The sequence below is a fragment of the Lissotriton vulgaris genome, chromosome 3_1, assembly GCF_964263255.1.
Source record: "Lissotriton vulgaris chromosome 3_1, aLisVul1.2, whole genome shotgun sequence".
Lineage (NCBI taxonomy): Eukaryota > Metazoa > Chordata > Amphibia > Caudata > Salamandridae > Lissotriton > Lissotriton vulgaris.
The window spans coordinates 1,428,325,944-1,428,352,154 of NC_141689.1; the positions used below are offsets into that span (position 1 = coordinate 1,428,325,944).

General features: G+C 49.0%; 1 protein-coding gene across 2 annotated transcripts in view; it reads left to right on the top strand.

Moving 5' to 3' along the window:
- CENPC (centromere protein C) overlaps nt 1–26,211 on the top strand; it is a 1,111,772-nt gene that overhangs the window by 259,839 nt on the left and 825,722 nt on the right. For both annotated transcript variants that reach the window (XM_086961919.1, XM_086961921.1), the window contains one exon: nt 2,805–2,993. In XM_086961919.1, the coding sequence (XP_086818045.1) occupies nt 2,805–2,993 (189 nt within the window). The remainder of the gene's footprint in view (nt 1–2,804; nt 2,994–26,211) is intronic.

Below are 26,211 nucleotides of genomic sequence, written 5' to 3' on the forward strand. Positions count from 1 at the left end.
TGAAAGCTTTCAAGGTACACTTGTGCAACAAGGTCGTGTTGATCCGGACGGACAACATGACTGCCATGTACTACATACAGAAGCAGGGAGGAACACACTCTCCACAGTTGTCTCATCCGGCTCAGAGTATGTGGAAGTGGGCCATTCAAAGGAACATCTTCCTCATGGCGGAACACCTCCCGGGCAAGGACAACCAGATGGCGGATCTGCTCAGCAGACACAGCCACCAGATGCACGAGTGGGAGATACACATCCATCAGTGCTCCAACCGTACTTCCAGCAGTGTGGTCATCCACAGATAGACCTGCTCGCCACAAGGGAAAACGCAAAATGCCAAAGCTTTGCAAGCAGGTTCCCACATCCACAGTCGCAGGGCAATGCGATATGGATGAACTGGTCAGGCAAATTTGCGTACGCTTTTCCCCCAGCACCTTTGATACCGCTGGTGGCACGCAAACTACTGCAACACTCGATGACTCTCGATGACTCTCATCCTGGTTGCTCCAATGTGGGCACGCCAACCATGGTACACCACGTTTCTAGAACTATCCGTGGTAACGCATCAAAGGCTACGCCTCACACCCAGGCTTTTGACGCAGAGCCATGGCGACATTCAGCATCCGGATTCGCAACAGCTCAACCTGGCGATCTGGCTCCTGAAGTCCTAGAATTTGGCTACCTCAACTTGCCGCTAGAATGTATGAATATCGTCAAGGAGGCAAGACGGCCCACAACCAGAGCATGCTATGCGGCTAAATGGAAAAGGTTTGTCATATATTGTACCAACAATGACATTAACCCACTGAATGCATCTATTCAGAACATTATCTGTTATTTGTTGCATTTATACAGATGTAATCTAGCGTACAGTTCCATTCGTATACATTTATCCGCCATTGCAGCCTATCTTCAGAACAGGCAGCACCTCTCATTATTCAGAGTGCCTGCCATTAAAGCTTTTCTGGAAGGACTTAAAAGAGTGATCCCTCCCAGACACCCACCGTCACCAGTCTGGAACCTGAATGTGGTCCTCACCAGATTGATGAGACCACCTTTTGAACCTCTACACTCTTGTGAGATTCAATTTCTGAACTGGAAAGTTGCTTTCCTAGTAGCCATTACCTCACTAAGGAGAGTTAGTGAACTCCAGGCACTAACCATTCAAGAGCCATTCATACAGGTCCACGCAAATAGGGTTGTATTACGCACCAACCCTACCTTTATGCCTAAGGTGATTTCGCAGTTCCACATGAACCAGACCATAGAACTGCCAGTTTTCTTTCCTAATCCAGAAAATGTCGCAGAGAGATCCCTACACACGTTAGATGTCAAAAGGGCTCTAATGTACTATATAGACAGAACAAAGGATTTCAGAAAAACAAAACAGCTTTTTGTTGCCTTTTCTCCACAACACAAAGGCAACCCCATTTCCAAAGCAGGGATAGCCCGGTGGATCGTTTAGTGTATACAGATTTGCTATGCTAAGTTTAAACGCACACTAACCATTCCACCACGAGCACACTCCACACGTAAGTTAGGAGCGTCCATGGCTTTCCTGGGGAATATTCCTTTATAAGAGATATGTAAGGCAGCCACTTGGTCCACCACACATACATTTACGAAACACTACTGCGTAGATGTGCATTCTAAACAGCAGGCAGCTGTAGGACAGGCTGTTCTCAAAACTCTTTTTCAGACTGCTGCAGCTGGCACGGGCAGCCACCGCTAACAGGAGGGACTGCTATGTAATCTATGCACAGATATGAGTTCAGCAGCCCACATGCCTCGAACCGAATATGCTACTTACCAGTATGCATCTGTTCTTGGCATGTAGGGCTGCTGACATTCATATCGCCCACCCTCCTCCCCGGCGCCTGTAGCAGCTGTAGCATTCAGAATTACTATGTAGCATGGACATCACTCACTGTATTACACTCCATCTCTGCCACAATGGCGAAAAACAATCTGAGGATGGAGAGGATGCCCATGCGCACTGTAGTCCAGGGGAGGAGCCACCTATCTCGTGATACTTCGAAAACTCTTCCAGGACAACAATGTGCAATCATCCGGACCCAACACTAGGCGGCGATCTATGCACAGATATGAATGTCAGCAGCCCTACATGCCAAGAACAGATGCATACTGGTAAGTAGCATATTCGTTCCTAGGTATTGGAACTCATGGATAGGAGCAGCTAGTTAGTCTTTTGGGATTTGATTTATCCTGTAAAAGACCTATTAGTATGGTCTGGTTGTTTGCATCTCTAGCCATGTTCAAATCCCAGTTAAGATGGCAATTTTATGATTAAAGCATAGCCACTTAATATTTACATTAATGTAAAAACATCAGAGGGCAAAGTTCACAGGGTATAAATAAGAAATGCAACACTCCTGGCTGAGCGCAACAACTACAGTCACTAATCTGCATGAAAAGTGTTCTGACTGCCTTCTGTGCAAGCCTCATACTAGCTCACACTGCTGCTCACAACCAGAAAGAGGGAGCCAGGCCCATGGATCTCTAACAAAGCATCCCAGCTGGAATGACACAAGCTTCACTGTCTGATCTCCTCTGCTTTTTCAGAGTGAAGAATAGTCATAGATCTGTTGGATACTGAATACTGCCCTCTTTTTTTATGATTGATCTATGTGCTTTTAATTTCTAAAATGTGTTTTTACAACTGTCAGTGGTAACAGTTCATAGAGGTCGGATGTATGTAGTAGGCTGTTTTATATTGACAGTAACATTTCAATCTATATAGTGGAAATATTGAGTTGGTCATTAATGTTCCCTTTTTGTGTTCATAGGTTAAGCTTCAAGGATAAAGAACCACCATTTGGAAGAAAAACACCAGCATCAAAATTAACTAAACTCAGTCAGCCTGAAGACAAAATAATTCAGACCCCCCGGTTTATTAAGATTCCAGTACCTTCTGAGTTTTCACAAAAAACTGAGCCATCTGTACACACTGCCTCCGAGAAAGATACTAGACTCGGGTAACCGGACACCTTTATTTAGTCATTTTTGTGTTACCACATTTAATTTGACATATAATCTTATGTTTGAGGTATATACACATACTCCTGCCATCTAGTGTATGGTCCGGATGTTTGCAAGTTGTTTTTCTTCGACTTCATTGTTAGAACGTATTCTTTCCGCCAGTGGGTTCGGACGTGGTTTGCGGTGCTCTGGTTTGAACACGTTCTACGGGATCCCCTCGGTACGCAACCCACTGTACCCTCGTCGGTATTGTTTGCATCGTACGCGTTTCACCACCCTCCTAGTTTCGAAAATGAGAAAAAAATCTCCATCTTCGATTGAGAAGAACTATCTTCAGCCTTCGGACCTAGCTGCGTCGTTTACTTTTACTCCATCACAAACATAGTCTCCTGCAGACGGAACGGACTCGGTGTCAATTCTGTCCTCTGTGCCACTCAAAATATCCGCACACTGACCTGCATAAAGTCTGCAACTTGTGTCTCTCACCAGAGCAAAAAGATGTACATTGCCATGCTTGTCAATTGTTCCAATTGAAAAAGACTTTGCGGGACCCTCTGGCTCGACGAAGGGACATGCAGTGGGAAAACATATAACACACCCCAGATGTCTTCGGAGAAGATACTGAACAGGAAGAGACAGAAGCGCCAGCAGTGGAAGAGGAGGCGGCCTTCTCAGTCCACAAGTCAGATTCGGACCTGGAGTTCATCCTAGAGTCTGAAGACGTTCCAGCAGACAGGGTGCCTGCCATGAGTTCCAAAGACCCCTTGTTCACCAAGCTAACATCCACCAAACAAAATGCTTCTGGGTCACCACTGCCTTCTGACCATGGTTGGCATTGCAAGACTGCTTCCCACGCCCGCCTTCGGGCTTGGCACCGAAACAGCACACCAAGCCTTCCTGCTCGATCTGAGAAAAAACACCTTTGGCACTGAAACCTTCAGCTTCAAGGATAACGAGCATTTACAATGCAATGGTTTCGCCTTTGGAAAAGTTAGAGCTATTGACATTGTAAATGACAAAATTTGTATTTATGTGTTGGTTTTGAAAACAGATAAATAAATGGCATTGTCATTTACATTGCCATTAGCTTAATCTCTCGCAAATGTGAGACCTATTGTACCCTACGGACGAGCTCAGCAGACAGCAATAAAACCACGCAGACCCTAGCCCTTCAGTAGAAAGTCACTGCTGTGAGTGGGAACATTAACTCTATTTATAACAGGTAAAATCACACTTTTACGCCTCAAACAGGATCCTTATTCACAGAGTAATTAAGTGGACACACCTGTAGCACGCCACCTACAGACCAAACGATCATAGGAATATATAGGTAATATATGCAAAGTGTAGGGACTTATGGAGACCTCCAAACTGGAGAGAACCTGCATACTTGGGGACTTATATAATAAACTCTATACAGCAGAACAGGTCAACACTTCATCCCAATCCAACTATCTGGCAGGGATGGATCTTCCACAGATAGCAGAGGCCCAAAATGAAATACTGGGAAAACTCATTTGGAAACAAATCTGGGAAGTCATTTCGGCATCTGGGACATAATGCCACTGTTCCCAGGCACATTTTGACCAGCCATGCCAAAGACAAAAAGGTGCAGCTCAATTAATTAATACACTGTGTGAATGAAAAGCGCTAATTTCTATTTTCAGTTTTAGCATATTTTAGGATCCTCGACCATCCCTTATCAGGGATATCTTCCCTAAGCTTTTGATCCCACATAGCTTTCGGTGAGGTTTTAGGAAAGTAAAATGCAGGTGCCAGCTCCTGTTGCATCAATGTCACTGCCTTATGCTGTAGCTCCAGCACACCTTTCGACACCTACTGGCACAAAGACCCTTCACAAGTGTCCCGACCACAATAATGTTATTACTGGTGCAAAACCAGGGACTGAAACCACCTGCTTCCTTCCCCCAGGTCACCAAAGAGCCAACAATCAGTCGCAACTTTAAACCAATCACCCAGTGAAGAAGTGTGGCTCACGGTGTAGAGCAGGCAGACCCGGAAGCTGAGGTCAGACCCGGGACCAGGGTTCAATTCCTGACGCGGCAGGGTCTTGAGCTCAAATGTCCACGGACTCGATAATTCTCGCTTCGGTGCCTGCTCTAATCATGGGTTCTCACTCTGCAACTCTGGGCATTAAGCTTGCTTAATCTCCACAACGGCCCCCCTGCGGCGGGATGCCTGGCTTCCACCTTGGGGATACCCTGTAGGGGCTATCTCACAGGGAAAAGCCAGGACGGGTTCCCAAGGCAAGCGCCGGGAAACCTCCGGGTAGCTGTGCGCTCAATAAATGTAATAATAATAATAATAATAATAATAACCACCAGGAGTTTGAAGTCTCGAATCTTGTGACCAAATGAGTAGTTCTACCGCCAAACACCAGCGTCATAACCAACAATTACAAGTTTTATGGCATGGTAGGGGGAAAGACAGCATTCTATTTATCCTTGGGCAGAGAAGGAACTCTACTCTGTCTCAGCAGCAAAATTCAGCTGCCAGTGGAAAGGTCTCTGATCAGGGAGAGAGGGCAAAGAAAGACAGCAGTCAGATAAAGGTGCTCCGGTGAAGAGCTAAACCACTGCTGTACAAACAACGTGAACTGAATAGAAACGAACATCAAAGATATGAATTATTCATTTACAAAATCACGCGTATCCATGCATTTTCAGCAAACTAAAATTAATTGCTGACAAAAGTTGCCACTAGTGACTGGTTAAGCCGATGCGGGCTCAGTTAAAGCAGAAGCAGCCCTATTTCCCTCTAACAAGCATTCGGCAGCCACAACCTGGCTTCGATTCAGAGCACGAATAATAACCCTTACAACCACCACAAAAGAAAAGAAGAGCAGTATTTCTTAACTTGCAACTGTATAAGCTGTGCTTATACTACAAATGGTATAAAAAGAAACATGCTTACACGCGGCTCTTAACGTAACAGCTGACACAAACATTGAATGGTTCAGAAGACCAATAAAAATGCAGTTAAAAGCTTAGCTTTGCTGCTAATGCACAAGTCAACCAACAGGCCGATGGAAATGTCTGAGGTCACATCTGCGTCTAAGCGCTACAAAGATAAACGCAACACAGCCTTATGCAAATTTCAAGTTATGCCATGTTTCTTAGAAGAGACCTATTATGCGAGTGCATGCGTTAGGGCTGCCGCTTCCATTCGCATACAGCAGGCCGTCAGGGCTTACAGTTGCACAGTAGGTCAGGTTTTTGATATCCAAAAGTGAATGGCAAGAATTTAAAGTACAACAATGTCCTACGGAGTGTTCACAGGGTGTGGGACTACTGACAGTCCCTAGGGGAGTGACCACACGTCCATAGACTATACAGGAACAGCCTAACAGCCTTGCAAAGGGACGGCACACGGATAGCGGGAGGGGGGACGGGCACACGGAGAGCGGGAGGGGGGACAGGCACACGGACAGCGGGAGGGGGACGGGCACACGGACAGCGGGGCAGAGTTAGATTGGACGTCGAGGAGAGGGGGCGGAGGGGGGCCGGGAAAAGCAGAAGGGGCATTTTATGGGTCATTAAATTCAAAGGGGACACTGAAGAAAAGAGAGAAGGGCGTGTGGTGAAGGGGAAAGAGATAACTTGGTAGAGAGTAGACCGGAGACAGTTTAGAGAGGCGGAGAAAAGAGTCAGGGAGAGGCCGACAGTATGGCAAGACTTTGCATCTGACCTGGTTTCCCCTCTGTGCGTCATCTTACGTGCTAGCATTACACAATCTCCTTGGATACAGCAGGTTTGGACTGGGAGGAGTCACGTACATTGCCATCAAAGCAATTTTATTAAACACGGAACGTGAAATGAGCCTCGTTATTAGCGTCATGGGGACTACATTGTACAAAAAATGCAAGGAACAGCAACATTGGAATCTTCAAAATAAAGGGTCCCACTGGAGACAGCGCAAGGAAGTAATCCCGTGGAGTCTGTAGCAAGCACTGGGAATTGCCAGATTATGGGGGCGCCGTGCAACAGGGCAGCATTCCAAACTAATGGGACTACAGAGAGCGCGAGGCACTGCGAGATTGAGGTGACTACAGAAAGCACGAGGAAACGTCAACCTCCTGTGGATAAGTGGAGTGTGTGCAGCATTAGGATATGTGAAACCGAGGACTGTGCAGCACAAGGAGATGTGAGACACGAACAACGGGAGGGGGGCGGGAACGGGGACACGAACAGCGCAAGGGGGGGGGGCAGGAACAGGAAGACGGACAGCGGGAGGGGGGCGGGAACGGGCACAAGGACAGGGGGAGGGGGGCGGGAAGGCAAGAAAAACAAAGCACTCACCTGTACTTCTTCCGGCGGCTGTGGTCGAATGACGAAAACAAACCCATTTAAAAAAAAATGAAACTCCGCCCACCGCCGCGATGACGACATTGCAGAGGCGGAGAAGGAAAAAATCTCGGGAACGCCCACGAATCTGGTCCGGCCATGACGGACAGATCTCTGTTCCAATGGCTAGCCTCCATTTATGGAGCTAGCCAATGGAACAAAGGGTGTAATCCCAAGCCCACTCTGTTGTAACATAAGATTTCGCCTGCGCTGAAAAGCTGCGCAGAGCGCAGCCTTCGGCCAGGCGAAACCTAAAAAGGACGGTCCAGCTTAGCAGCGAAAACAAAAGATGCCCTTCAAAAACCTCTGGAACCTATCCTGGAAATTATGAAGAAAAAACTGGATCCTAAGCAAAAGAAAACATATATTAATCCAGATTCTTGATATATATTGGCAAAGGATGTAACACCTTCCAAAAGGAAAATTCTTTCAGAGGATACAAGCTACAGAATTCCTCTAAAGAAGAAAAAGGACATGTCTCTAAGCCCTATCCACCCTAACCTTTACCACTACCATACTCAAACCCTCTAGACATTACACACAGGGTTCTCCACACACAGAGGCTGATACAGGGGACCAGGATGAGAATAGTTCTAGTAGTCTCAGAGGGATTCAGTTCCTGTAGAAAAGAAAAATTAACAAGTAGATAAGTCCTAACAAGTCGAGTAGTGTATGGAGCCAAGGGGTGTGGTTCTGTTTTGGAATTGGAGCACTCACACACTCTTACAGGGTGTCATGCTTCATCATAGGGCCTTTGCTCGAGATGGCGCTACAATCCTTGACGGTATAAGTAAGTGGGGAACCCAATATACCCTTGGAGGCTTGGGCAATCAATTAATAATGAGTACAAAGATGCCTGCAAGGGATTGTTTTGAAAATTATTACTCCAGTATAAGATATATGCAATTGATTTTATGTTCAACACCAAATGGTCTTGAACCCTTGAAAGAATCTAAACGTATATGAAACTATTCAAAAACATGTACAATCAATGAATAGAAGGAAATTTCAAAAGCACGGGAGAGTCTTTATCCAAAAGTACAAAGAGTTTTTTAATCTCGATAAAATTGAAAAGGGTACAGTCGTATATAACAATGCAGCAGCATCCATCAGCCTAATTTACCAGTAGGCATTAAGCAGAGCACAAATGCCTTATACTCTTGTATTATTCACAATATGTCGTATGAGTTCATTATTTGGGCATACTGTCCAGTTTTAAAAAGCGAGACTAACTTGCCTGCCAGTCATTTTATTACTATTGGGATATAAAAATTAGATCCACATTTAGGCGATCTATGCAATCTGAGACATTCAAGGATGGCCGCCCTTTTTCCGATAAGGGTCCGAGTTGTTAGTCCCTTCTGGTTTCACACTCCTCCACTTAGAACTTCCAGGTTTCTATAGTCCATGATGGAATATAAACCGCGGTATCGCAGTAAACACAATAACCTCCGTACAATCTTAAGGAGGTTCCACGAAGTTAGCAGACCCGTACTCGGTAAGCGCTAAGAAATGGCTTGGAAATATTTTGATAGTTTCATACGAATGTCAGTCAGATTTACATTCTATTTCGTTTGCCTTCCTCAGACTTAACAGCAAGTTATTTTAACACTACACTAAATGAAGGGTAGACCTGTACCTCGCAATTTGTAGGTAGGAGCTTTACTTGCGACTTGTGAACACATTTCAAAAAATTGCTTAGGCCCCTTGATCAACTTTGTTTTTCAATAGGTACGTAAGCCATATTTTTATACCATTCATGAATAATTAAGTCAAATTCATCTATGGCCAACAATGGTTACAGCCAAGTAATTTCTGCATTAGATCTCTATGGCGACGAACAACATTTTTGCGATATTCGTTTTCGCTCTTTTGTGTAAATCAAAAATTAGATGGTGATTGGGTTGCACATCCATGTGCGACTATATTTCATCACATGTCTTAATTGGCATTCTCTTGCCTTGTTGATAGATAAACTGTATGTATTGACAGACGTCTTCCTCTGTCAATTGGATGGCTAGTAGCAATTTTCATTGAGGTAAGCTACCTCTGCTGTATAATTCCGACTCTCGTTACCAGCATGATTCTTAGCTAAGAGTATACTGAAGAATAATCGCCCATAGCGATGTTTTTAGCTTGTATTTTTGAGATATTATTCTTTGCTATTGGTATGTTAGAATAATTAACCGAGCGCGTTAGGCTGATTTAAATAGCCTGGTATTCTTGACCAGTGTTATTATTATTTTTTTAAACATAGTTTTTTTTTTTTGCACAAAACATACATAAACAATTACATTACAACTGCCATAGCAGCCTCAAATGACGGTCGGAGACCCCCCAACTGCTAGCTTTTACGTGTTACGTTAATATATCAGCTCTTTACAATTAGTGCACCTAATCAAACAAAACAAAACCCTTGAAACATGGCCCCTCTACCCTCTTCTATTAGAACTTTACCCTCCCTCCCTCCTCCCGCAACCCCTCATCACCAACGCGCACAACCGTGTCTGTTCCTTTGTCCATGCATTCACAGGAGTGACCATGTATTGCCCCATGTGATGTACCTGTCATGTCCCAGTACTTCCCCTCAATCAGCGACCCATTTCGCTCAGTCGTCTTTTGACTCTCAGTGCCTGCACTAAGGTCTCCCATGCCGTTGCTGCTTCTAACGCCTTATCATTGTTCCGCCTATTCCCCAGCTGATACCTCAACGCGCTCTCACAGTTGGCCCACTTTAGGAGTTCGCTCCTCCACTTTTTGCTATTGGGATCCACTGTTGCCTTCCAATGCTTCGTGATTTCTCGTTTTGCTAGCATAAGTCCCATGTCCACAAATTTACTCGTGACTTTATTCTTGGACGTGTGAGGGAACCAGTGCAAGATGCTAATAGCCATATCGAACCCCAACTGTCTCTCTGTTATCGCATTTAGCGTATCTCCCACCTCCTTCCAATAATTTCCCATCGCTGGGCAGGACCACAACATGTGTTCCAGATCCACTCCCTCCTTCGTGCATCTGGGGCATGCCGCCCCTGCAATATTGAAGTATTTCCAGATTCTACCTGGCGTCAAGTACGCTCTATGGAGTATGTAGAAGTGTACCAGTTGGAACCTTGCATTCCTCGTGCTCTTCCAGGCCCTTCGCACTATCTGCGTCCAGGCTGTGTCAGGGATATCTATCCCCAAATCTGTCTCCCACTTGCCTTTCAGCGTTGTCAGGGGCGCTAATCCTTCATTGAGCATTCTGGAGTATAGACACTTGACCGCCTTGAATGTCCCAGCCGCCATCATGGTATACTGCCAGGCCATCGATGTCCGAGGTTCCAGCAGGCCTTCCCGCCAGTGCGCCTGTATCGCTCTTGTTACCGCTGCGTGCAACAAGAAGCCTCCCCTCGGTAACTCAAACCTCTCCTGGAGCGTCTGGTATGGAAGCAGAGCTCCGTCCTCGTAGTGGTCAACCATCATTTGAAGTCCTGCCTCCTCCCATAACAGCAATTGTGACCAGTCCCCGCCGTGTGGCAGCGCTGTCACCATTCCAAGCGGTATTTCGGGTGCCTATGGGTGCAATACTCCCGCCCTGCGCTGGGAGTGGTTCCAACAGAGTCTGAGCGTGTTCTCCTCCGTTAGGAGACCTCTGAGGTCTAACTTCTGTTGCAACGCGATAAAAGAGCTGATGTGGCGCGGGACTCCTCTACCTCTCTTATGTTTCGGTCCCCTAAATTCTCTGGCTATTTCTTGTGTATAGATCTGCAGTTGGGCTGCCAGGTAATACAGCTCAAAGTCTGGGACCTCCAGTCCTCCCTAAGCCTTAGGCCGTATGAGCGTCGCCTGCGCAACTCTGCGCCTGCCTGATCCCCAGAGGAAAGACACTATTAGCGATTTCAGTGATTTGAACACAGAGATTGGTATCCACACTGGTAACGTCCTAAAATAATATAAGAAACGAGGAAGAACTATCATTTTTAAGAGGGCCACACGGCCCGTCACTGATAAAGGGAGGGTGGCCCAAAAAGCCATGCTGCCTTTCAGCGCCCTCACGCTGCGACCCACATTTCCTTCTAGCAAGTCCACCGCTTTGTGGTAAATGTGTACCCCCAGGTACTTAAAGCAGGTGGGCTCCCACCGCACCGCTCGGATGATGCTGGGACGGGCTTCTCCCTGCCGTGCCGGGAACAGGCATGTCTTGGACCAGTTTACTCTCAGGCCCGAGACGTCCCCAAAGCTCGAGAGCAGCCTTTCAGCTTCTGCCATCGCCCTGTCAGCATCATCAAGGAAGAGCAGTAGGCCGTCCGCATATAGTGATACATACTGTTGACCCTCTCTGCTCTCCAGTCCTCCATAATGGGTTCCCGTCCGAATCGTGACCGCGAGGGGTTCCACTGCCAAGGCAAACAACAACGGGGACAGCGAGCACCCTTGTCTCGTCCCTCGTTCTACTGGGTATTGGGAGGAAATCAGCGTGCCTACTCTCACTCTGGCCACCGCCGACGTGTACAAGACCTTCGTCCATTGCAAATAGCCCTCTCCCAAGCCAAAACGGCCCAGTGCGTTGTATAAATAGCCCCACTCCAAACTATCAAAAGCTTTCTCGATGTCTACCGACAGTATCATTGGCTTAGCCGCTTCTGGGTGGTCTGTCTCGAGTAGGCGCACCAAACGTCTGATGTTCGTGGTCGTGTTCCGTGTCGGTATGAAGCCAGCCTGATATTTCTGGACTAGCGTCGTCATGTGTTGCAGCAGTCTGGTCGCCAGTATGCTTCTCAATATTTTGTAGGCGGTGGTTAACATCGACAATGGTCTATATGAGGCCATGTCCTTGCTTTCCCTCCCTGGTTTCAGCAGAGATACCACTAGCGCTTCTCGCATAGAGTGGGGCAGCTGTCCCAGCTCTTTCGCCTCTCTGTAGACTATCCGGAGTCTCGGTGCTAATAAGTCAACATATTTCCCATAGAATTCTATGGGGAGCCCGTCCAATCCTGGGGTTTTAATGCGGGCCATGTGTTTGATGGCGCCGCTAATTTCCCCCAACTCTATGTCTTTACCCAAATCCTTCGCCTGCTCCCGGTCTAGCTCCGGCAAGTGCAGCCCCTCCAGGAAGCTATCAATGGCAGGGTCTTCAGCCATGAGCTTGCTTTTATAAAGCGCCTCATAGTAGCGCATAAAGCACTGCAGTATCTCAGTTTGGGTATGAACCACCTCCTCCCGTTTCTAAAGCTAAGATGGGGGAACTTCGCTTCGTGGGGTTGTCCAACCAGGCCAGCAGAGTTCCCGCCTTATCACCCTCCGCGTGGATTTTCATTGTGTAAGCCTTATGGTCAAAGCTACGTAACTGCTCCATTTTGGCCGCCACCGCTTCTTTCGCTGCACTAAGCTCTTCCTGTAGTTCAGGGTGGCCAGGCCTTGATAATTCTGTCTCGCGCAGTTTAGTTTCAGCCTGGTCTAGGTCGCTTAAAAGTGTCTTCCGCACTCCCGCATGTTTCCCTATGCAGAGCCCCCTGACAACTACCTTGAAGGCAACCCATTCCGTTGCCCTCATTGCAGTCGTGCCAGCATTTTCCGCAAAACATTGGGTGATCCCTTTCTCCAGCGCGGTATGGAAAAGCGGATCCTCTAGCGTTTCAGGGAGCAATTTCCTAGTGGGGACACATGATATCTCAGTCATCCACTGCATGGTGACTAACAATGGGTTGTGATCGGATATCGTTCTGGTTAAATATTCAGTACGGGCAATAGTTGGCATGACTGTGGGGAGCACAGCACCGCATCTAATCTGACGTGCAGCTTGTGCATGCCAGAAAAATAGGAGTAGTATCGGTCCCCTGGGTGGTGCTCGTGCCAGGCGTGTCTTAACCCCCATCGCGTCTGCCATTCCAGCCTACCCTTGGTCAGGCGATGTATCGGGGAATCGGTCAGGGGGGGATGCGACCTATCTAGGGAGACACCGTCACGGAATTGAAGTCTCCCACCATCACCGGAGGGCTCGTGAGGTAGTACGCCAAAGACCCAGACATCCGCGCCAGAAAATTCAACTGATCAACATTAGGTGCATACACACTACAGAAGGCAATCTCCTTACCTCGTAATTTCCCTGCAATAGCTACAAACCTGCCCTCAGGGTCTATCGTCTGTCTAGTCACCTGGAAAGGAACCCCCGCTCTAATCCAGATCAGTGCACCCCTAGCAAACGCTGAGTATGTGGTGTTGTATACTTGGCTCCGCCATCTACGTTATAGCGCTATCCCCTCAGCTTTCGTTAAGTGAGTTTCTTGGAGTAGTGCAATGTGTACTCCCCTGCGAACCATATAGGTGTGGATCTTATGCCGTCGTGTCATAGTATGAAGTCCTCTCACATTCCAGGTTATACATCTCAAATTAGCTGATTCACCCATTCTCCCATAGTGTCCTGTGCATTTGAAGTCCTACCCCTAACGTTGCGTCAGTGATTATGCCTCCCCAACTCCACCTCGAACATCTCAACCCTCCCCTCCCCCCAAGAACAGGACCCAGCAACTCCCATCTAGTTCCCATCCAAACCATGACATCCACCAAACAACTGTTAAGCCCAACACTTTAGGAGTTCGCTCCTCCACTTTTTGCTATTGGGATCCACTGTTGCCTTCCAATGCTTCGTGATTTCTCGTTTTGCTAGCATAAGTCCCATGTCCACAAATTTACTCGTGACTTTATTCTTGGACGTGTGAGGGAACCAGTGCAAGATGCTAATAGCCATATCGAACCCCAACTGTCTCTCTGTTATCGCATTTAGCGTATCTCCCACCTCCTTCCAATAATTTCCCATCGCTGGGCAGGACCACAACATGTGTTCCAGATCCACTCCCTCCTTCGTGCATCTGGGGCATGCCGCCCCTGCAATATTGAAGTATTTCCAGATTCTACCTGGCGTCAAGTACGCTCTATGGAGTATGTAGAAGTGTACCAGTTGGAACCTTGCATTCCTCGTGCTCTTCCAGGCCCTTCGCACTATCTGCGTCCAGGCTGTGTCAGGGATATCTATCCCCAAATCTGTCTCCCACTTGCCTTTCAGCGTTGTCAGGGGCGCTAATCCTTCATTGAGCATTCTGGAGTATAGACACTTGACCGCCTTGAATGTCCCAGCCGCCATCATGGTATACTGCCAGGCCATCGATGTCCGAGGTTCCAGCAGGCCTTCCCGCCAGTGCGCCTGTATCGCTCTTGTTACCGCTGCGTGCAACAAGAAGCCTCCCCTCGGTAACTCAAACCTCTCCTGGAGCGTCTGGTATGGAAGCAGAGCTCCGTCCTCGTAGTGGTCACCCATCATTTGAAGTCCTGCCTCCTCCCATAACAGCAATTGTGACCAGTCCCCGCCGTGTGGCAGCGCTGTCACCATTCCAAGCGGTATTTCGGGTGCCTATGGGTGCAATACTCCCGCCCTGCGCTGGGAGTGGTTCCAACAGAGTCTGAGCGTGTTCTCCTCCGTTAGGAGACCTCTGAGGTCTAACTTCTGTTGCAACGCGATAAAAGAGCTGATGTGGCGCGGGACTCCTCTACCTCTCTTATGTTTCGGTCCCCTAAATTCTCTGGCTATTTCTTGTGTATAGATCTGCAGTTGGGCTGCCAGGTAATACAGCTCAAAGTCTGGGACCTCCAGTCCTCCCTAAGCCTTAGGCCGTATGAGCGTCGCCTGCGCAACTCTGCGCCTGCCTGATCCCCAGAGGAAAGACACTATTAGCGATTTCAGTGATTTGAACACAGAGATTGGTATCCACACTGGTAACGTCCTAAAATAATATAAGAAACGAGGAAGAACTATCATTTTTAAGAGGGCCACACGGCCCGTCACTGATAAAGGGAGGGTGGCCCAAAAAGCCATGCTGCCTTTCAGCGCCCTCACGCTGCGACCCACATTTCCTTCTAGCAAGTCCACCGCTTTGTGGTAAATGTGTACCCCCAGGTACTTAAAGCAGGTGGGCTCCCACCGCACCGCTCGGATGATGCTGGGACGGGCTTCTCCCTGCCGTGCCGGGAACAGGCATGTCTTGGACCAGTTTACTCTCAGGCCCGAGACGTCCCCAAAGCTCGAGAGCAGCCTTTCAGCTTCTGCCATCGCCCTGTCAGCATCATCAAGGAAGAGCAGTAGGCCGTCCGCATATAGTGATACATACTGTTGACCCTCTCTGCTCTCCAGTCCTCCATAATGGGTTCCCGTCCGAATCGTGACCGCGAGGGGTTCCACTGCCAAGGCAAACAACAACGGGGACAGCGAGCACCCTTGTCTCGTCCCTCGTTCTACTGGGTATTGGGAGGAAATCAGCGTGCCTACTCTCACTCTGGCCACCGCCGACGTGTACAAGACCTTCGTCCATTGCAAATAGCCCTCTCCCAAGCCAAAACGGCCCAGTGCGTTGTATAAATAGCCCCACTCCAAACTATCAAAAGCTTTCTCGATGTCTACCGACAGTATCATTGGCTTAGCCGCTTCTGGGTGGTCTGTCTCGAGTAGGCGCACCAAACGTCTGATGTTCGTGGTCGTGTTCCGTGTCGGTATGAAGCCAGCCTGATATTTCTGGACTAGCGTCGTCATGTGTTGCAGCAGTCTGGTCGCCAGTATGCTTCTCAATATTTTGTAGGCGGTGGTTAACATCGACAATGGTCTATATGAGGCCATGTCCTTGCTTTCCCTCCCTGGTTTCAGCAGAGATACCACTAGCGCTTCTCGCATAGAGTGGGGCAGCTGTCCCAGCTCTTTCGCCTCTCTGTAGACTATCCGGAGTCTCGGTGCTAATAAGTCAACATATTTCCCATAGAATTCTATGGGGAGCCCGTCCAATCCTGGGGTTTTAATGCGGGCCATGTGTTTGATGGCGCCGCTAATTTCCCCCAACTCTATGTCTTTACCCAAATCCTTCGCCTGCTCCCGGTCTAGCTCCGGCAAGTGCAGCCCCTCCAGGAAGCTATCAATGGCAGGGTCTTCAGCCATGAGCTTGCTTTTATAAAGCGCCTCATAGTAGCGCATAAAGCACTGCAGTATCTCAGTTTGGGTATGAACCACCTCCTCCCGTTTCTAAAGCTAAGATGGGGGAACTTCGCTTCGTGGGGTTGTCCAACCAGGCCAGCAGAGTTCCCGCCTTATCACCCTCCGCGTGGATTTTCATTGTGTAAGCCTTATGGTCAAAGCTACGTAACTGCTCCATTTTGGCCGCCACCGCTTCTTTCGCTGCACTAAGCTCTTCCTGTAGTTCAGGGTGGCCAGGCCTTGATAATTCTGTCTCGCGCAGTTTAGTTTCAGCCTGGTCTAGGTCGCTTAAAAGTGTCTTCCGCACTCCCGCATGTTTCCCTATGCAGAGCCCCCTGACAACTACCTTGAAGGCAACCCATTCCGTTGCCCTCATTGCAGTCGTGCCAGCATTTTCCGCAAAACATTGGGTGATCCCTTTCTCCAGCGCGGTATGGAAAAGCGGATCCTCTAGCGTTTCAGGGAGCAATTTCCTAGTGGGGACACATGATATCTCAGTCATCCACTGCATGGTGACTAACAATGGGTTGTGATCGGATATCGTTCTGGTTAAATATTCAGTACGGGCAATAGTTGGCATGACTGTGGGGAGCACAGCACCGCATCTAATCTGACGTGCAGCTTGTGCATGCCAGAAAAATAGGAGTAGTATCGGTCCCCTGGGTGGTGCTCGTGCCAGGCGTGTCTTAACCCCCATCGCGTCTGCCATTCCAGCCTACCCTTGGTCAGGCGATGTATCGGGGAATCGGTCAGGGGGGGATGCGACCTATCTAGGGAGACACCGTCACGGAATTGAAGTCTCCCACCATCACCGGAGGGCTCGTGAGGTAGTACGCCAAAGACCCAGACATCCGCGCCAGAAAATTCAACTGATCAACATTAGGTGCATACACACTACAGAAGGCAATCTCCTTACCTCGTAATTTCCCTGCAATAGCTACAAACCTGCCCTCAGGGTCTATCGTCTGTCTAGTCACCTGGAAAGGAACCCCCGCTCTAATCCAGATCAGTGCACCCCTAGCAAACGCTGAGTATGTGGTGTTGTATACTTGGCTCCGCCATCTACGTTATAGCGCTATCCCCTCAGCTTTCGTTAAGTGAGTTTCTTGGAGTAGTGCAATGTGTACTCCCCTGCGAACCATATAGGTGTGGATCTTATGCCGTCGTGTCATAGTATGAAGTCCTCTCACATTCCAGGTTATACATCTCAAATTAGCTGATTCACCCATTCTCCCATAGTGTCCTGTGCATTTGAAGTCCTACCCCTAACGTTGCGTCAGTGATTATGCCTCCCCAACTCCACCTCGAACATCTCAACCCTCCCCTCCCCCCAAGAACAGGACCCAGCAACTCCCATCTAGTTCCCATCCAAACCATGACATCCACCAAACAACTGTTAAGCCCAACACTTTAGGAGTTCGCTCCTCCACTTTTTGCTATTGGGATCCACTGTTGCCTTCCAATGCTTCGTGATTTCTCGTTTTGCTAGCATAAGTCCCATGTCCACAAATTTACTCGTGACTTTATTCTTGGACGTGTGAGGGAACCAGTGCAAGATGCTAATAGCCATATCGAACCCCAACTGTCTCTCTGTTATCGCATTTAGCGTATCTCCCACCTCCTTCCAATAATTTCCCATCGCTGGGCAGGACCACAACATGTGTTCCAGATCCACTCCCTCCTTCGTGCATCTGGGGCATGCCGCCCCTGCAATATTGAAGTATTTCCAGATTCTACCTGGCGTCAAGTACGCTCTATGGAGTATGTAGAAGTGTACCAGTTGGAACCTTGCATTCCTCGTGCTCTTCCAGGCCCTTCGCACTATCTGCGTCCAGGCTGTGTCAGGGATATCTATCCCCAAATCTGTCTCCCACTTGCCTTTCAGCGTTGTCAGGGGCGCTAATCCTTCATTGAGCATTCTGGAGTATAGACACTTGACCGCCTTGAATGTCCCAGCCGCCATCATGGTATACTGCCAGGCCATCGATGTCCGAGGTTCCAGCAGGCCTTCCCGCCAGTGCGCCTGTATCGCTCTTGTTACCGCTGCGTGCAACAAGAAGCCTCCCCTCGGTAACTCAAACCTCTCCTGGAGCGTCTGGTATGGAAGCAGAGCTCCGTCCTCGTAGTGGTCACCCATCATTTGAAGTCCTGCCTCCTCCCATAACAGCAATTGTGACCAGTCCCCGCCGTGTGGCAGCGCTGTCACCATTCCAAGCGGTATTTCGGGTGCCTATGGGTGCAATACTCCCGCCCTGCGCTGGGAGTGGTTCCAACAGAGTCTGAGCGTGTTCTCCTCCGTTAGGAGACCTCTGAGGTCTAACTTCTGTTGCAACGCGATAAAAGAGCTGATGTGGCGCGGGACTCCTCTACCTCTCTTATGTTTCGGTCCCCTAAATTCTCTGGCTATTTCTTGTGTATAGATCTGCAGTTGGGCTGCCAGGTAATACAGCTCAAAGTCTGGGACCTCCAGTCCTCCCTAAGCCTTAGGCCGTATGAGCGTCGCCTGCGCAACTCTGCGCCTGCCTGATCCCCAGAGGAAAGACACTATTAGCGATTTCAGTGATTTGAACACAGAGATTGGTATCCACACTGGTAACGTCCTAAAATAATATAAGAAACGAGGAAGAACTATCATTTTTAAGAGGGCCACACGGCCCGTCACTGATAAAGGGAGGGTGGCCCAAAAAGCCATGCTGCCTTTCAGCGCCCTCACGCTGCGACCCACATTTCCTTCTAGCAAGTCCACCGCTTTGTGGTAAATGTGTACCCCCAGGTACTTAAAGCAGGTGGGCTCCCACCGCACCGCTCGGATGATGCTGGGACGGGCTTCTCCCTGCCGTGCCGGGAACAGGCATGTCTTGGACCAGTTTACTCTCAGGCCCGAGACGTCCCCAAAGCTCGAGAGCAGCCTTTCAGCTTCTGCCATCGCCCTGTCAGCATCATCAAGGAAGAGCAGTAGGCCGTCCGCATATAGTGATACATACTGTTGACCCTCTCTGCTCTCCAGTCCTCCATAATGGGTTCCCGTCCGAATCGTGACCGCGAGGGGTTCCACTGCCAAGGCAAACAACAACGGGGACAGCGAGCACCCTTGTCTCGTCCCTCGTTCTACTGGGTATTGGGAGGAAATCAGCGTGCCTACTCTCACTCTGGCCACCGCCGACGTGTACAAGACCTTCGTCCATTGCAAATAGCCCTCTCCCAAGCCAAAACGGCCCAGTGCGTTGTATAAATAGCCCCACTCCAAACTATCAAAAGCTTTCTCGATGTCTACCGACAGTATCATTGGCTTAGCCGCTTCTGGGTGGTCTGTCTCGAGTAGGCGCACCAAACGTCTGATGTTCGTGGTCGTGTTCCATGTCGGTATGAAGCCAGCCTGATATTTCTGGACTAGCGTCGTCATGTGTTGCAGCAGTCTGGTCGCCAGTATGCTTCTCAATATTTTGTCGGCGGTGGTTAACATCGACAATGGTCTATATGAGGCCATGTCCTTGCTTTCCCTCCCTGGTTTCAGCAGAGATACCACTAGCGCTTCTCGCATAGAGTGGGGCAGCTGTCCCAGCTCTTTCGCCTCTCTGTAGACTATCCGGAGTCTCGGTGCTAATAAGTCAACATATTTCCCATAGAATTCTATGGGGAGCCCATCCAATCCTGGGGTTTTAATGCGGGCCATGTGTTTGATGGCGCCGCTAATTTCCCCCAACTCTATGTCTTTACCCAAATCCTTCGCCTGCTCCCGGTCTAGCTCCGGCAAGTGCAGCCCCTCCAGGAAGCTATCAATGGCAGGGTCTTCAGCCATGAGCTTGCTTTTATAAAGCGCCTCATAGTAGCGCATAAAGCACTGCAGTATCTCAGTTTGGGTATGAACCACCTCCTCCCGTTTCTAAAGCTAAGATGGGGGAACTTCGCTTCGTGGGGTTGTCCAACCAGGCCAGCAGAGTTCCCGCCTTATCACCCTCCGCGTGGATTTTCATTGTGTAAGCCTTATGGTCAAAGCTACGTAACTGCTCCATTTTGGCCGCCACCGCTTCTTTCGCTGCACTAAGCTCTTCCTGTAGTTCAGGGTGGCCAGGCCTTGATAATTCTGTCTCGCGCAGTTTAGTTTCAGCCTGGTCTAGGTCGCTTAAAAGTGTCTTCCGCACTCCCGCATGTTTCCCTATGCAGAGCCCCCTGACAACTACCTTGAAGGCAACCCATTCCGTTGCCCTCATTGCAGTCGTGCCAGCATTTTCCGCAAAACATTGGGTGATCCCTTTCTCCAGCGCGGTATGGAAAAGCGGATCCTCTAGCGTTTCAGGGAGCAATTTCCTAGTGGGGACACATGATATCTCAGTCATCCACTGCATGGTGACTAACAATGGGTTGTGATCGGATATCGTTCTGGTTAAATATTCAGTACGGGCAATAGTTGGCATGACTGTGGGGAGCACAGCACCGCATCTAATCTGACGTGCAGCTTGTGCATGCCAGAAAAATAGGAGTAGTATCGGTCCCCTGGGTGGTGCTCGTGCCAGGCGTGTCTTAACCCCCATCGCGTCTGCCATTCCAGCCTACCCTTGGTCAGGCGATGTATCGGGGAATCGGTCAGGGGGGGATGCGACCTATCTAGGGAGACACCGTCACGGAATTGAAGTCTCCCACCATCACCGGAGGGCTCGTGAGGTAGTACGCCAAAGACCCAGACATCCGCGCCAGAAAATTCAACTGATCAACATTAGGTGCATACACACTACAGAAGGCAATCTCCTTACCTCGTAATTTCCCTGCAATAGCTACAAACCTGCCCTCAGGGTCTATCGTCTGTCTAGTCACCTGGAAAGGAACCCCCGCTCTAATCCAGATCAGTGCACCCCTAGCAAACGCTGAGTATGTGGTGTTGTATACTTGGCTCCGCCATCTACGTTATAGCGCTATCCCCTCAGCTTTCGTTAAGTGAGTTTCTTGGAGTAGTGCAATGTGTACTCCCCTGCGAACCATATAGGTGTGGATCTTATGCCGTCGTGTCATAGTATGAAGTCCTCTCACATTCCAGGTTATACATCTCAAATTAGCTGATTCACCCATTCTCCCATAGTGTCCTGTGCATTTGAAGTCCTACCCCTAACGTTGCGTCAGTGATTATGCCTCCCCAACTCCACCTCGAACATCTCAACCCTCCCCTCCCCCCAAGAACAGGACCCAGCAACTCCCATCTAGTTCCCATCCAAACCATGACATCCACCAAACAACTGTTAAGCCCAACAGCAGACGCTGCGGGCATGCCTTTAAGAGCAATTAGGGGGGCCTAGTTGCCAACATGCCGCCGCCTTGCTACGCCAGATCCCAATGTGCAGCTGAGCCCCCTATAAAGAGGTCCCCCGGGCGCTCCCCACCCCTGCAGCAACACAAAAAAAACCCTCTGATAATTCACGCTTGGGAGTTAAATTTGGTTCCAAGTCCACAAACAGGTCAGCCCTCCAGTTTTCCGTGCTCCTCGCCCAGCTGCCCCTCAGCTACCCCCCCCCCACCCACCTTTACTCCCATTCCAAACCTGCGGCAGGAAGTCCAGCAAGTCCAGCACGGCCCTCCACAATACAGCCCAGCAGTTACCTCAGCCTTCGTCCAGCATCCCATTCGCCATTGCGGGCGTGACCTCCGGCAGGCGTGCACTGTCCTCTTCTGACTGTTCAGCGTCCGAGCCATCTTTATCTTTGTCGGAGTCCGTTCTTTCTGGAGATTGTCGTCCGGATGTGCCCGACAGTGCCGTCACCGCATCCAGGGCATCTCGCTGCTCCGCCGCTACCTGTCGCGGTAATGGTCTCCCCAAGCTCCTCTGTTGACGTAGGAGCCTCCGTGACTTCCTCTGTTGCAGAAGGTCTGTCGGGACCCGTGCTCTTCATTCTTTGCCATCCTTCCCCGCCCTGTAGCGTTCCAGTCATGCACAGGCCTCCTCCGGGGTGTCACAGAAGGTGGCCGAGCCGTCCACTATGATTCACAGCCTGGCCGGAAACGGCAATGAGTATTGTAGATTTTGGTTCCTGGCACGTTTCTTTGCTTTATTTGTGATGTGTTGTGGATATCCGCGGTCTCTCAGTTTGGTTGTAAGGTCATTGGCCTGTCTCTTAAAATCAGTCATGGTGCTGCAGTTCCTCCTTAATCGCAGGTACTGTTCATACGGGAGGTTCTCCCTCAATGGCCTGGGATGGAAACTGGAGAAGTGTAATATAGAGAGTTGCATGCTGTGGGTTTGAAATGCGTCTTGCTTTTCAGGTGGCCTTCCTCCGCCTCAATGTCAAGGTCTAAAAACGTGGTTTTTAGGGGGTCAAAGCTGTATGTGAATTTTAGGTTGCTCTCACAGGTGTTGAGCCATTGGCAAAAAGCGGTCATCGTCTCGCTGTTGCCTTCCCAGATCAATAGGATATCATCTATATAGCGTTTATAGAATTTGATCTCTGGGATTTTAGGTGTGTCATTGGTAAAGATGTGCTGTGTTTCAAAATGATGTACGTACAGGCCTGCTATGCTGGGAGCGACCACGCTCCCCATTGAAGTACCGTACTTTTGGAGGTACAGTTGGCCCTCAAACTCGAAGAAGTTGTCTTTTAGTGTGAGTTTTGCGCAGTCCTAGATTAATTTAGTGGAGGCGTTATATGGCCAGTCAGTGGTTTCATGAGCCATTTTCAGGACTCTCAGGGTGTCATCTTGCGGGAGGCTCGTGTACAGGCTTTCCACGTCGAGGCTTACGAGTAAGGATATCTCTGGGTTATATGTCAGGCCTTCGAGAAGTTTGAGAAGGTCTTTAGTGTCCTGTAGGTAGGTATTGGTGGTTTTCACCATGGACATATAACCCAGAGACATCCTTACTCGTAAGCCTCGACGTGGAGAGCCATTAATAAAGTTGAGGCAAGGATTCTCAGAGATATTTTTTAACTGTAGAACTTCACATCACACTAACGCACCAACACCCGCTCCGCTGTAATCAGGCGTCGTAGCACAACCGGGGGCATTCGGCCACCCAGTTGGGACACCGATGATGAAGCATGACACCAACCAGGTTGGTGTGTGAGGGGTCTTTTAAACACCCAATGGGTCTCAACTCATGCCACAAACCATGACAGCAAGTATTCACATACACATAGTGGGCTCTTCCACATTGGTTAAGTATCATACGCTGCAGGGGTTCAGGACGCGCCCCCTCAATACTCTTGCTCTCCCATTGTTTTTCCTAGTAGTTAGCCATTACTCAAAGCGCAGCGCCATAGCAAATTCCAGTAAGGCACTTACTCCTATAGAGGGTCAATATTTCCATAATTGGCTTATTCCCCATGTTTTTGAGAACCTAAAAAGTGCCTCTCTAATCTGTGTAAATTTTTATTTGTAATTATCAATATAGGGTCCCCAATAGCCGTTTTATGTAAATAACAGTCCTAAATACGAGAAAGAATGTGTTTCTGCAAAAGGGACCCCATTTACATGGTGTGTCCTATTCTTTGGTTCCCTTTTCCGCAGACCATAGTAAAAGGTTTTTTCAAGTTGAGAAATAAATCATTTTCCTGCATATATTCTGCAAACTTCTCAATTACGCTCTGGACAATAAAACTGCTTTGTCCGCATAAATCAATGTGAGGATGGCGCGGATACCAACTCTAGGCGCATCAGCCTTTAGCTTTTGCAGGCATTCCTCTACACCATTTATATATAAATAAAACCGGAGTGGGTCAAGAACACAACCCTGCCTAATTCCCCGTGTTACTCTAAAACTGGTAGTACACTCTTGTCTTGTCCAATATCAAACTCTTGTTGTTAGTAGTTTATATATTTGTGACAAGTAGACAATAATATCACTTGGAGTGCCCATGAAGGCCAAGGTCTGCAATTATTTTGCAGGATTTACTAAGTCAAAAGCTCTTGTAAGATCAACAGAACACATGTGTAAATGGTCCTTTTTTGCAACTGTATATTTTTAAATTATTAAGTGTAGGTTGATGCACTGCTAGACAGTCCCTATCTCCCTTCTAAATCCATACTGAGTATCTGTAAGGATTAGGTTATCCGTTACCCAGGTTTCCAGTCTCTCCAAAAGGATTCTACCCATCAATTTGGACATTGTGTACCAATATAGTTTTGACATTCATGCACTATTTTATCTAAAAATGCAATTGGGTTAACACCTGACCATTTAATACTGATACCATTCTCTCCTTGTGTTACAATATTAGGAGCTAAACAAAGTGTTCGAGGCATGTGGGCTGCTGAATTCATATCTGTGCATAGATCGCCGCCTAGTGTTGGCTCCGGATGATTGCACATTGTTGTCCTGGAAGAGTCTTCGAAGTTTCACGAGATAGGTGGCTCCTCCCCTGGACTACAGTGCGCATGGGCATCCTCTCCATCCTCAGATTGTTTTTTCCCGCCATTGGGTTTGGATGTACTTTCTCGACTCTTGTTCGGAAACTTTGTATTGACTCTTTCCTAAGGCCAAAAGGCCTTTGAAGCGTCGGTATTGTCTCGTTCGGTGCCTGTTTCTTTTCCAGCTCTTCGAACCGGACGTCGGAGGCTGCTTATCGCTTTCGTCGACAAAGGCCCAGACTACGACGACGATGGATCGGAGCCCGTTTAAACGATGCCCCGTCTGTAATTCAAAATACCCCCACATTGATGTGCACCCAGTGTGCAATAAATGTTTGTCCCCCGAGCACGACGAGGCCAGCTGTATGGCCTGCTCGAAGTTCAGCTCCAAGAAGACGCTTAAACTTCGACGCGCAGCAAGACAGTCAGCGCAAAAGTCGGCGCCCGAGCCGGTCAACATCTTCGAGGCCGGTGACGAAGAAGGCGCCGAAGAAGTAGAAGAAGAAGAAGAAGAAGAAGAAGAAGAGGTTCCTGAAGAGCAGTCGGAACCAGCGTCGGAGCACGACTCCAACTTCGAGGTGGACGAGCAGGTTGAAGAGTACGTCCACGAAGACGTCGTCGAGGTAGGGGACGACGAAGGGGCCATCGGAGCCGTCGATGACGACTCCAGTGATGAGCCAGCCCCAACCGCAGTAGCGGGGCCTATAACTGACATTACGCTACCTACGGCTCAGGTCGAGGCATCGCCGAGAGGCCTTAGCCAAGATCTTCCTTTACATTCTATAGCCCCACGTCCAAGCCAGGCTAAGAATACATCGAAGGAGCCATCGGTCGATTCTTCAAAATCGAAACCGAAACCAACGGAGCCAAAATCGAAACCGAAACTACTTAAAAAGGTGGTCGGTTCGACGTCGACGCCAGTCGAATCAAAGACTATCGACGACCCTTCGGCGTCGAAAGGGGCCGTCGCCTGTAAGACTGGAGCGTCGAAGTGGAGCTCGACCGTCCAACACGTCACCTCGACGCAGTCGGCGTCGACGCTCAAACATGGCAACAAGACCAAAGGCCTCCAGACCAATAAGGCCGTCGAGCCGAAGATTTCAGCGCTCAAGCCACTGCTGAGCAAACAACTCGAGTCGAAAACAAAAGCCGACCCGAAACAGCAAGTGTCGTCGACGCCTAAGACCGGGCTTGCTACACACCGGGAGCTCGAGTCGACGCAATCAAGCAAGCGTCCTACTCAGTCGCCGAAGCAGCTCGAATCGACCACTACGTCGAGCTCCAAACAAGTCGGCCACTCTCCGATTAAGTTCAGACTACCACCAACGGCTCGAGCAAAGCATCTCGAACACCACAGAGGCACCGACCCTTCAAAAACGTCGTCGGCGCCTTCGAAGCCCACCCCTGAAGGGGTTGTGTTCCACGAGCCCTCGTACGACAACCAGTCGAAACTCTTCATCGACTCTGAATCGGGCAGGCTAACCATCCATAAGCGGAAGATCGCACCTGAACATCCCTTGGAGGGTTA